The 11,744-nt window shown below is 35.7% G+C and overlaps 2 protein-coding genes across 4 annotated transcripts in view; one reads left to right on the forward strand and one right to left on the reverse strand.

Annotated features, from left to right (window-relative positions):
• LOC111505068 (dynein regulatory complex subunit 3) overlaps window positions 1–4,220 on the reverse strand; it is a 111,430-nt gene extending 107,210 nt beyond the window's left edge. Inside the window, exon 1 of the mRNA XM_074171562.1 lies at window positions 4,094–4,220. The gene's annotated coding sequence lies outside the window, so the exon portion shown is untranslated. The remainder of the gene's footprint in view (window positions 1–4,093) is intronic.
• The window catches only part of LOC111505074 (uncharacterized), a 43,246-nt gene extending 31,502 nt beyond the window's left edge, over window positions 1–11,744 (forward strand). For all 3 annotated transcript variants that reach the window (XM_074171557.1, XM_074171559.1, XM_074171558.1), the window contains exons 5-8: window positions 8,343–8,654; window positions 9,600–10,015; window positions 10,474–10,608; window positions 11,180–11,744. In XM_074171557.1, coding sequence (XP_074027658.1) covers window positions 8,343–8,654; window positions 9,600–10,015; window positions 10,474–10,608; window positions 11,180–11,317 — 1,001 coding nt within the window. In that variant the 3' untranslated portion in view covers window positions 11,318–11,744. The remainder of the gene's footprint in view (window positions 1–8,342; window positions 8,655–9,599; window positions 10,016–10,473; window positions 10,609–11,179) is intronic.

The raw sequence follows: 11,744 nt of genomic DNA on the forward strand, positions 1-11,744 counted from the left end.
GACAAAATAATGTAGCTCTTCGTTTGGGGGTCTCCCAAAGTGTTATCAGTCGATTGTGGCGGCGTTTCCGTGAAACTGGCAGTCCAGCCGAACAACATCCAGGGCGAGGACGCGCTACAACTGTAGTTCAAGACCGATTTTTGGTCTTAACCGCAAGAAGACAACCGACAATCACAGCACCTGAGTTGGTTAACGTGTTGCAGCAGACGCACCAGGTAACCATTGGTTGTGATACTGTCAGAAATCGACTGCATGAAGCAGATCTCCACAACAGAAGGCCACTTAGATGTCCAACTTTGTCGAGAGGCAATCGCGGTAGAAGATTAGAGTGGTGTCAAGAACATCAAAACTGGGATGCAAATGATTGGGCCACAGTTTTGTTTACAGACGAATCCAGATTTGGATTTCATCCAGATTCTCGTCGAGTAAGACTGTGGAGACGACCTGGAAATAATGAACGTTTGAGACACGTCCAGGAAGTTTACACATACAGAGGTGGTACAGTAATGCTATGGGGCGGAATCATGATCGGGGGCAGAACCGATCTAGTTTTTCCAAATCGCTCCCTCACAGCTCGACAGTACCTCGACACCATTCTTCTACCTATCGTCCGTTTCAATTGAGAGAGCTTTTAATCGCTGAATGGGCAAATGTACCTCAACAAGACATTGACAATCTCATTTTGTCGATGCACGATAGATGTAGGGCCGTAATAAACCAGCGTGGAGGCCATACTTTGTACTGATTCCAATTTTTTTTGTATTATGATTTTTTTTCGGGGTGCCAAAGAAGAGCCATATTTTTTTTTAGTTTTGTTTATATGCGCACTCAGTATTTTTGACCATTTAATAAATTTTGTTGTAAGTTACATTCGTTTAATAATCACCCGTCAACTTTTTTTCCCTAAAGCGATCTAAAAAAAAATTATTGCCATTTTTAAAAATATCCCTAGACTTTTCGGATGTGTATATATATATATATATATATATATATATATATATATATATATATATATATATATATATATATATATATATATATATATATATATATATATATATATATATATATATGATGTGTTGTTTTTCCGGGTGTTCATCCGTTGTGTACTATTCGATAGTCGACGTTTCGCCATCATCTCAGATGGCATTATCAAGACGAGTTACTGCTTCGCTTCGAGAGGTGTAACTGATGTTAGGTTCTTCTTGTGGTGTTTTTATATGGTTTCGCTTGCGTAAGTTGTATGGATTTGTTACCTGTTTTTCCACCTGAGGATTGTTGATGGCTTTTGGCAGTTCTGCTACCTGTTTTTCTACCTGAGGGTTGTTAATGGCTTCTGGCGGTTCTCCTACCTGCGATGGTTCATTATCAATTTGTGGTTGTCTTTGATGGTTGTTTTTAACGATATCCAGTTGGCTGCCCAGACCGAAAGAGAGAATTTCCCTAGAAAACCAAGGAGTATATAGCATCACATGCGAGGACTGTGGTCAACAATATATCGGTCAGACCAACAGACGTATATCTGCCAGAACCCAGGAGCACAAAAACTCGATAACAACAAAACAAACCTCCTCTGCCCTCTTTCAACACCATCTACAAACAGGTCACAAGATTAATTTTGAGTCCACAAAACAGATAGCACAGGTGCAAACCCAAGAATTCGACAAATCAGGGAAGCTATCGAAATCGAAAAGCAAGGCCTCATCAACAAAAGGGATGACTCACTAAACATCCCAAGGATTTGGAAAACAATAATTAAAAACAACCACCAAAGACAACCACAAATTGATAATGAACCATCGCAGGTAGGAGAACCGCCAGAAGCCATTAACAACTCTCAGGTAGAAAAACAGGTAGGAGAACTACCAAAAGCCATCAACAACCCTCAGGTAGAAAAACAGGTAACAAATCCATACAACTTACGCAAGCGAAACCATATAAAAACACCACAAGAATCAATCAGTTACACCTCTCGAAGCGAAGCAGTAACTCGTCTTGATAATGCCATCTGAGATGATGGCGAAACGTCGACTATCGAATAGTACACAACGGATGAACACCCAGAAAAACAACACATCATATTCTACCATCCGTGAAAACCTACATTGTAATATATATATATATATATATATATATATATATATATATATATATATATATATATATATATATATATATATATATATATATCTTGAATGTTTCATCTGTAAATTTCACTTCAAAATAAAGTATTCATGCATTAATTTCATTATCCCAAATTTCAATTTTTTCACTTGACACAAAAAATGAAAGGGAGGGGGACATTAAAGAAATGCCCTGTATAATCGAGTTTACAATCACGTGGACTCAGTAATAATCGACCAACAGCATGGATTTATTGGTAATAAATCTACCATTAACAATTTATGCGCATTTAGTAACTTTGTTACGGATGGAATAAAAAATTGCTATCAAATAGACGTTATATACACTGATCCTGAAATTAAAAGCAAAAATCAAATATCTGCTGTCAAAAATGACTAAAATGCAGGGGTGTTTTCATCATAAGTGTGCCACACTGCACCTATATTAATTCTCGACCGCTATTTTCATTTTGTGCTATAAATATGCAGCTGTGTATAATGTAGTCGAACAAACAATTCTATTCTACTCCAAGCCTAACAGAAACTCTACAACACATCAAGTAATATTAAAATAACTCGTAACATTGCAATATGTTGCAAAACGGGATTCCACTAGTTTAAATCAACAAATGAACCGTTACCACTTTGAAAGTCAATATCAATAAACAAAGGAAGGTCTCAATCAATGTCACAATATCTTCAATCATTTTTTGTATCGTTGTCCCAATTTAATTTTAATGTAAATAAAATTCATTTTAAATCGGTACTCAAGAGAGATCAAGCAGGAAATAACAAGCATTTAGTGTGAACCGTAAAGCACACCCACCAGGATGGAGCAGAGGACTATGCAACGATTGAATTAATTCCTGATTTTCCAAAATCTTGATTTACGACTCTCGTGGCGCGTGAACGAGTCCTTGTTAACCTCGACTAGCATCCAATCAAGACAGGTGGTAGAAAGTGTGACCATGACTTGGATTGACCTTCTGGTCACTGACCTGTCGTCTCCCAAGCCGTACACGGTGTCCGTGCCACCGTTATGGCGAACAATTATTTGATTTGCGGAGGAGGTGCACATTAATGATACGATTCTATGCAAATTCGGTGAAGTAGCCAACCATTCGACTTGTGTCTTTGCCAAAATTGTATAAGTATTAACGGCCTTGAGCTGTTATCGTAACTATTTGCTTGAACATATTCAGTTAGTAGATTTGAAAAACTCCGGTAAATATCCGTTTTGAGAACACCCGGCGATTTTGAAAAAATGTTTGAGTGTACCTACTTACGTACCTATTTTGATGCGCAGATTACGAATCCGAAAGAAAAAACCGGCGCTCTCCCTTATTTACAAAGTTACGGCCCTTCAAAGTTCAGAAAAGGGCAACGTTTCAGCCTTCTTTTTCACAAGATAAACTGTTTAAAAACACAAGCATTTATTCACTAGGTCACCTTTACACCTTATTCCTACTTAATTGACACTTTTCAATTCAACAATCAACATTTTTCTTATAAAAAACTTAATTTAAAACTACTACTTGCATCTGTCGTACCAAGTATGCCATTAACCTCAAAAAACGTAAAATACAGAGATATATAACCAAAAAGCAGCTCCGTACATTTTTTTACATTTTTATTGGAAACATTTTGTTTGTTGTAATGAAAAGTGTCAAGAAAGGAGGAATAAGGTGTTAAGGTGACCTAGTGAATAAATGCTTGTGTTTTTAAACAGTTTATCTTGTGAAAAAAAAAGCTGAAAAGTTGCCCTTTTCTGAACTTTGAAGGGCCGTAACTCTGTAAATAAGGGAGAGCCTTTTTTCTTTCGGATTCGTAATCTACCTACGCATCAAAATACGTAAGTACACTCAAAATTTTTTTCAAAATCGCCGGCGGCCCTCAAAACGAATATTTACCTAAACTCCTACCAACAGATTAACACAGTCAAATATTTGTAAAGTAAATGAAAAATTTACCTTCTTTGAAACTTGAAATCCACTTTCTCACAAAAACACTCACGAAAAATATTGATCGCAAAAATTATTAGGTGAATCTTCCCAAGTTTGTTTACCTTTCAAACCCTTCAAACATTCATTACACTATACTATAATTCCAAAAGAGTAGGCAATGAATTCTCAGAAATGACTAACGTTTTCGCCTTAATCTGTCTTTTGCAGTGGCGTACGGAAATTATATTAAACAAATGAGGGAAAATGGTGATAAAATATATATAAATATAATAATAATAATAATTTATTAAACCACTGTGGTATAATATATACATATGGTACGTCAATTATATAAAACCATTTACCCTTAGTACATAAGTGAAATGAAGTATAAAAAAAAGTTTGTGAACCTATAATAACGATTAGTAGTAAAAACACAAAAGAATAAAAATATAAACATACTTACAAAAGCAATTGTCAATAAGATATATCTTATATTATAATAATAAAATTAATTGTAATTTATTTTCGTCAATGGGTACAATATGTACATATGGTAGGTTAATTGAAAACAAAAAGCATACTTTAACAATAATAAATAACATTTATGACATTCACATTCGACTTATTTGGAAAATAACTACATTAAATTATCGTTTAGGTATTCCTGGCGACTATAGTAACACTTTTCAATGATCAAGGATTTAACACGGTTATAGAACACATTTTCGGATTTCAGAGTTTTAACTGAAGTTGGCAGATTATTATACAGGATGATCCCTATATATAGGGGTGATTTCGGGAATTTAGCTGTCCTGGATCCTCTCAGCATGACGTGAGAGGATCCAGTAGTTGCGAGAGTTGTAAGATTTTTTCTAATAAAAACTACACATTTTAAAATATATAGTGCTGAGGCAGACCACAATTTCATTCTTATGAACACTGGTTTACAACTCTCACGATGTTCCATGTCAAAAATTAGTCTCAGAATACGCTTCTGTCCCATAAACACCCTGTTGAAATCCGAACCGCACCCCGAAGACATGATGTTTAAGGAAATATGTGAAAAAGCCATTGCATGATATATGCTAATCAGACTTTTTTGATCTACATAGTTTTTCATTTGCTTTATTGCAAAAAATGCTCTATTGAGTTTCTTACAGACACCATCAATATGAAAGTTCCAATTCAAGGCTTCATCCACAATTGTTCCTAAAAATTTTACCTCTCGCGTGACATATTTAGTTCATCAATAGAGTATTATTATTTCTGTTATAAAATTTCATTGTCACTGATTGTGAGGTGTTCACACCAAGAAGTGAATTCATCGATAATGTTACCAATTTTAGTTACCACGTCGTCCATAGTATGTCCAGTTACTGTAATAGTGGTCTCATCTGCAAACATTGTTATGTGGCAGTCCCTCACATATTCAGGCAAATCATTGATTAGTATAAGGAATCATAATGGTCCTAAAACTGAGCCCTGAGGAACGCCCAGATTAACAGCATGCTTATCTGACATGGTGCCTCCACATTTGACTGACATACAGCGCCCCTCCATATAGGAGCTTAACCATCTTAATACATTGTTTGAAAGACCAAGTCCAACCAACTTATTAGACAGAAATTATACACTTATAACAAAGTTACCAGCATCCAAGTTGGAATATATATTGCTGGGAAAGTGATAAGAGGCTGTTTCTATGGAACGATTACGTACTGGGAATTCAATGTCTACTATTATGGAATTGTACATCAGTTAGGAAATAATCTCAAAATCATTAACTGGTTGCTTGGAAAATCAAGATGAAAATTTATAATATGAAGGAATTCCACGGTCTCTAGATCTTTTTTATTCGTCCCGTGTTCAAACTTCAAAGTGAAATACCTCAGTAAATACTCATTCAATTCAATATAAATACGCGTCATTTGAATCGGTGCACTTCTGCCAACGTAACACAAGTCCACTAATTCCTTCAGCATGAAAATTGAGTGCCTGGGATTCGATAAAATTGACGATGGCCGTTTTTGCCTGGTCCTGATTGGCGAAGGTTTTACAGATGAGAAAATTATCTAAGTGCTTGAAAAGATGATAGTCGGTTAGCGAAAGGTCTGGAAAGTATGGTGGTTGAGGCAGAACTTCGACGGTCAATTCGTTTGATTCCGGCTACTGCTTATGTAATTTTCGGTATATTTCGGCAATTTTCTCACAATAAAACTCTGATGTGATGGTTTGGCTCGGTGTCATGCCAGCCGTTGACCTCTATACAGTAACCATGGTCTTGTTTTGGTTCTGTTGCCGTATAGGATCCGCTTTTCATCGTATGTGACAATCCGATCCAAAAAAGGTCGTTTTGGTTGCGCAAAAGCAAATAAGAACAAACCTTGAGACGTGACAATTTCTGTCGATCGTTCTAATCGTGGGGAAACCACTTTTCGAGCTTTTTGGCCTCTCCAATATGTTTTAAACCGTCAAAAACCACTCGGGAGCTGACGCCCAGTTCTTCCGTTATCCCACGCTTCGTTTTTAATGGGTCAGTCTCAAGCAGGGTCCTCAAATTCTCGTCCTAGATTGCTCTAGGTCGACCACTTCGAGGCTAAAATCTTCGGAATGAAACTTTGCGAACCATCGTGGAACAGTAGGTTCATTAACACCATCTCCACATATAGTAAGGGGGCATACTTGAAGACTGACGATAAATCAAATTATCTAAATGAACTGCCTGGTAAATTTTTCGGAGCTATAAATATTAGTAGAGGTATAAAGCTTCAAAAACACATGACATTGCATTCATTTGGGATTTGAGTGAAAATAAAAGGTAATTATTTAGTTACTTACCCATATTTTCAGCAGTAAAAGTCTAATATATTTGCATCAGTAAGAGAGCAGATTTCTACTTCAGTGATGTCACCTTGGATTTTTCAAGTATGAAATTCAATTGCATTTATCAATGTGACTCGAGTACTAATAGGTAGGTTAGGTTAGGTCTAAAGTACTTGTCTGAATACGCAAGTACAATTAAATAGATCATATATTCCTTTACATAGACGATTAATTTAATCATTTCAAAAATCAACATTTCTCAGAATCCCAATTGAATGTTTCTTTGCTCACTTTGGAAAACTTAACGTACTGTGGTCACTAAATATATCATTTGTCAAACCAAATATGTTCTGTAATAGGTAAAGACTTTATATCAATGTCAAATTTTCACTTCCTTTTCCTCCTCGTACTCTGCACGTTGGAGATGGTTTTCTTTAAGAACATTTTTTTAAATATTCACATTTCGTGCAAATGTTTGCTTATTGTGATGTTCACGTTCATGTCCACTCAGAGTGGTTTTTACTGAAGTCGTTGTACCTTAAGATAGCAGGATCTTCTTGTATATACTTGACGAGTAAGTAATTCTACAATATTAAAAGAATTTAAAGTTCAATCTGAAATTAAAATAAATATCATTGAATATTACTTACTTGCAGGTATCGCACTGATGATGGCGTAACAGCCGAAAGCGCTTTGCAATTTACAAATAAAAAAATTTGTACACGAAATACGATTCCTTTCCTGATTTATCGTAGTTCATCGCTACTGTAGTCCATCAACTGTTTGGTATCAAGCTCTGAAGGGTGAATAAACGCCTTGGAGTGAGCCAATACTGGAAGATTTTGCCAGAAGTCCATACATCTTCTTGCCATCCAGGTGTTTAATGTTTGTTTGGCAAAGCCCAAAGCGATGCCAATGACAGGTTCTGATCCGATGAAGCTGTTTGCAGCATCCTCCTTTGTATGGAAGTCAGCAGCTTCATTGCCTACCAGGCCAGTATGGCCAGGAATTCAGACCAAAGACAATCTGTTGAGTCTCCCTATCGAGGAGAGTCGTTTTTGGTAATTTGCTACCAATTTAGACGCTGCTCGGTAGAAGCCAAGATCCTCCAACGCCGCTTGACTGCCCGAGAATGTTTTTATTGACTAATAGGTAATGAATGATAAAAACGATAATACGAGGTGAATCACAATGAGTATACCATAAAGATTTGACGGTATGCCTTTCTGAAATTCTTTATTTAATCTCAGTACTATCGAGATCTAACTAAAAAAGGTGTTAAGAATAGTTTGGCTCATTAGTTACGAAAGAATTACCAATTTGTGCATGTGCCCTAACTGAATTGAAATATACTATAACATTAAAAACAAAATATTACGAAATTCCAAACATTTATCGGCGAATTTTCCTGTTGTGTAAATGAAATGAATTTTTGAAATAAATTTTCTAGGTTCCATTCAAATGGGACAACCCAAAATGCCAGCAATTTATATTTCCAAATACAACAGATTCGTGGACAACATAATAGGCCGCATCAATAAAATTTTGGGAAAGTCGTATGATCCGGTTCGGGTTAAACTTCAGTCTGCCGAAACTAAGAACAAAGCCAAAGGAAACAAGAAAAAGTCGAAGGGTAAAGGAAAAAAGAAGAACAATAAGCGAAGAAATGCCCAACGCAAAACCACAGACGTACGGAATAAAATGGCGGAGGTTCCGATTGCGAGGTCTGCCAATGCTATAACAGATGAGCCCAAACCGTTAGGTATGTGATATTGTTAGGTTAGGTACGTGATTATCCAGTAATTTCTCCTCACTTGTGATTAGGGCTAGTAATATTATATTTCTAAGGAAATATGGCAAGAACTGTACAAAAAAACAAAATATGCTGAACCTTTCGCGGGTTAATTTTCCGTAATTTAGTACTTCGGCACTGTGTGAATATTTTGCAGCCTGATGATGAGTCATGACATGTTGAATAAACAGAAAAATAATAAAAAAGGCAATCAGCGCAATAGCAAAGAAAATCAAGAGGCTGCTTTTCAAAATGCCAATGTTATAAGTTATTCGCAGTTATTGTCACAAAAAATGACCCAATTGCATGAGTTTTCTGACTTCACCACCTCGTATTATCAAAATTATTGAGTATTGATCCAAAAAAGTACTTTTGGATTGCTCCAAATGCCGATGGATCCTAAACTATGCAAAATTCACAAATTTAATAGGGAAGAATTTCATAGTTCTTGTTAAGTCATCGAGGGTTTTGAAAATATATTTTATTTAATTATTTTTATTATTTTTATTTAATTCAATTTATTTATTTCCAATGCTTCCAACAAAATCATCACCCTTTCTTTGCTGCAAGTATGGAGAATTTTCATGTTTCTCATTTCCCTTGTCCGTCATATAACCTTCTCAAGGATGGTATGAAAAATAAAAATTCACGAGTTCTGATGAAGGCTATATGTTTAAAAATAATGCTTTCCAGTTTTGATGAGACTCTTGATTTCTCTAGTGAATCTATCTTTCACCTTTTGAATATTCCCACTCTCTTCGAAAATGGGAAAATTGATTCACATTCACAAATAATTATATATAATTGCTAAGCTTGCCTTCCACATTTTTTTTTTCTGATTCCAAACAACTTGGATTCCTAAATAAATCTACAGTGGGTCTATGTGCTAGGTCCAAATTTATACATTATTTCTAGAGAGTGAGACTCGCGAGCCCACCTTCATCCTGATTTCGAAAGCTGGATCAGAAGACTTTCTCAATAACGTAACAGTAACAACAACCCAGCTAAGATCCGATTCGCCCAAACAGAGAAACAAGAACAAAAACAGGCGGAAAAACACCACAAAATCTGGCAATGGATCCAAATCGGGAAGCAAAACAAAGCCCGGAAACAAAACAAAGAACACAAACAAGTCTGGGAACAAAAACAAAGTGAAACAGTCGAATAACAAAAATAAACAATCGAAAAACAAACAACAGTCAAGGGCTACCTTGTTCGGATTGAGTTCTATCAGGAGAGATGGTGATGTAACGGTAATTATGATGTCGGATCATACCAACGTGAAAACTGACTTTGTTTTGGGACCACTGACCTTGAGAGTTGAGAAGGAGGTGAGTATTGAAATTAATAATACGCAGAAAAAACTCAATACCAAATGGCTTTTATAAAATATTTATGTTTATTAAGTTGGCTCCATTATCATTCATTTGAAATGAGTTTTTACATATAATTAGTCGAAACCATTGAACTAAATCATTTTCTTAATACTGTTGTAAATCATCCCCTGAAAAAAATAACGACAGCCGCTGCTGGTCGTCGTGAATCGATTCTGACTTGGCCAAGATCGCGCTCAACTCAACTTGCGCTTAGAGATTCAATATTCTCGCTAATGGCATAAACAAAACTATGATGGATTTTGCTGACTTTGTTTCATTATAACAATAAATTTTAAGACACGCACAATCACAAACATCGTTAATTTGTTCAATCTTTGTTTACTTTGAAATCCCCTAAATGTGTTATGCCTGCTTGACCATTTAAGTTTTAGAAGTTTACCGATATTTTTCAGTTTGGTAAAGGTGCCCGGAGAGAATTGAAAAGTGCAACAGCAACCACAGCTGAAATGTACGGAAGACTGAATTTGCGAATCATGCACGGCGGCGCAGCTACTCTACATTCAATCAGGGTTTTACAGCCTAAACAGGTGAACATGAAATATATACCTTATTCAGTTTTTTCCGAATTCAACTTATCTTCTCAATTTTCTTGACATAAGGCCTTTTCTGGCGCTCATGTATTCAAAACGTATTCGTCTGTTATTCACATTCATTTTGACGTTGAAACGATGACGTCACGTCAACTATGATTTGAAACGTTTTCATGATGATTCAAAACTAGTGAGGTTGGTTTTGAAACGCAATTTGACGTTACCTTACGTCAGTTGTCAGTTTCTGCAGCATTTTGATCGTTGTAGCTAATAAAGTGCTGAAAACTTTTTATTTATCAAATACGCTGTGAGGATGTACAAAATAAAGCTGGAAAATTATTACTTGCACAAATTCGATTCTAATTGAGGTTGGAGAAAATTGGAAATATTGTTTTTATTACTGAATTTAACATCTTGACACAATTGAATCATTCCATTCTGGCGAATCTTATAATTGATGACGCAACTAAGAATCGTTTTTGAATACACCCTTGAATATGATAAAACGCCAGAAAATACCTATATAGTAGACCGATTACTTTGCTAAAATAGTTTTTTTATTTGCTAGGTGAGAGTGGACAGTGCTGATAACCACGACAAAACGAGAGAGTACATGTGGAAAAGAAGTTCTCGCATAGCTTCTCTCGTCTCTCAAAAACTGTCTTCAGCAGCAAGATCAATGCTGCGGCCACCACCAGGGAAATGAAGGCTTCGGGGTATTTCGTGGCATCAACACTAAAAATATTTTAACATTTCAAAATTCATTATTTGAATTGTTCTGAGATTTGCTCGAGAAGATAGGTTTGAGTTGTTTGGCAACAATGACGAATAAAGTGGCGTCAATTAAAGTTCGTTTGTCCAAAAACTATACTTGTGATTTACATAACCAATTTTCGGGGTTATGATGTTGATCAACTCTATTAATGTATATCTATTTTCAGTAGACCAGGTTATCAGGGTGATACAAAATACTGAAATGAAGATACAACCTTTGAAGTCGAAGGTATACTCAGCTCATACAACTGCCACTTTTGATAGATTACATTAGTGTGTTTTTAGTTGTTTAGATTAATGATATTTTTAACTTGATATATAATTATTTATTACTATTTATTAAAGTATTTATTATTGAA

The sequence above is a fragment of the Leptinotarsa decemlineata genome, unplaced genomic scaffold, assembly GCF_025532065.1.
Source record: "Leptinotarsa decemlineata unplaced genomic scaffold, Ldec_3_MD MMD2_tig00000010_RagTag_RagTag, whole genome shotgun sequence".
Taxonomy (NCBI): Eukaryota; Metazoa; Arthropoda; class Insecta; order Coleoptera; family Chrysomelidae; genus Leptinotarsa; species Leptinotarsa decemlineata.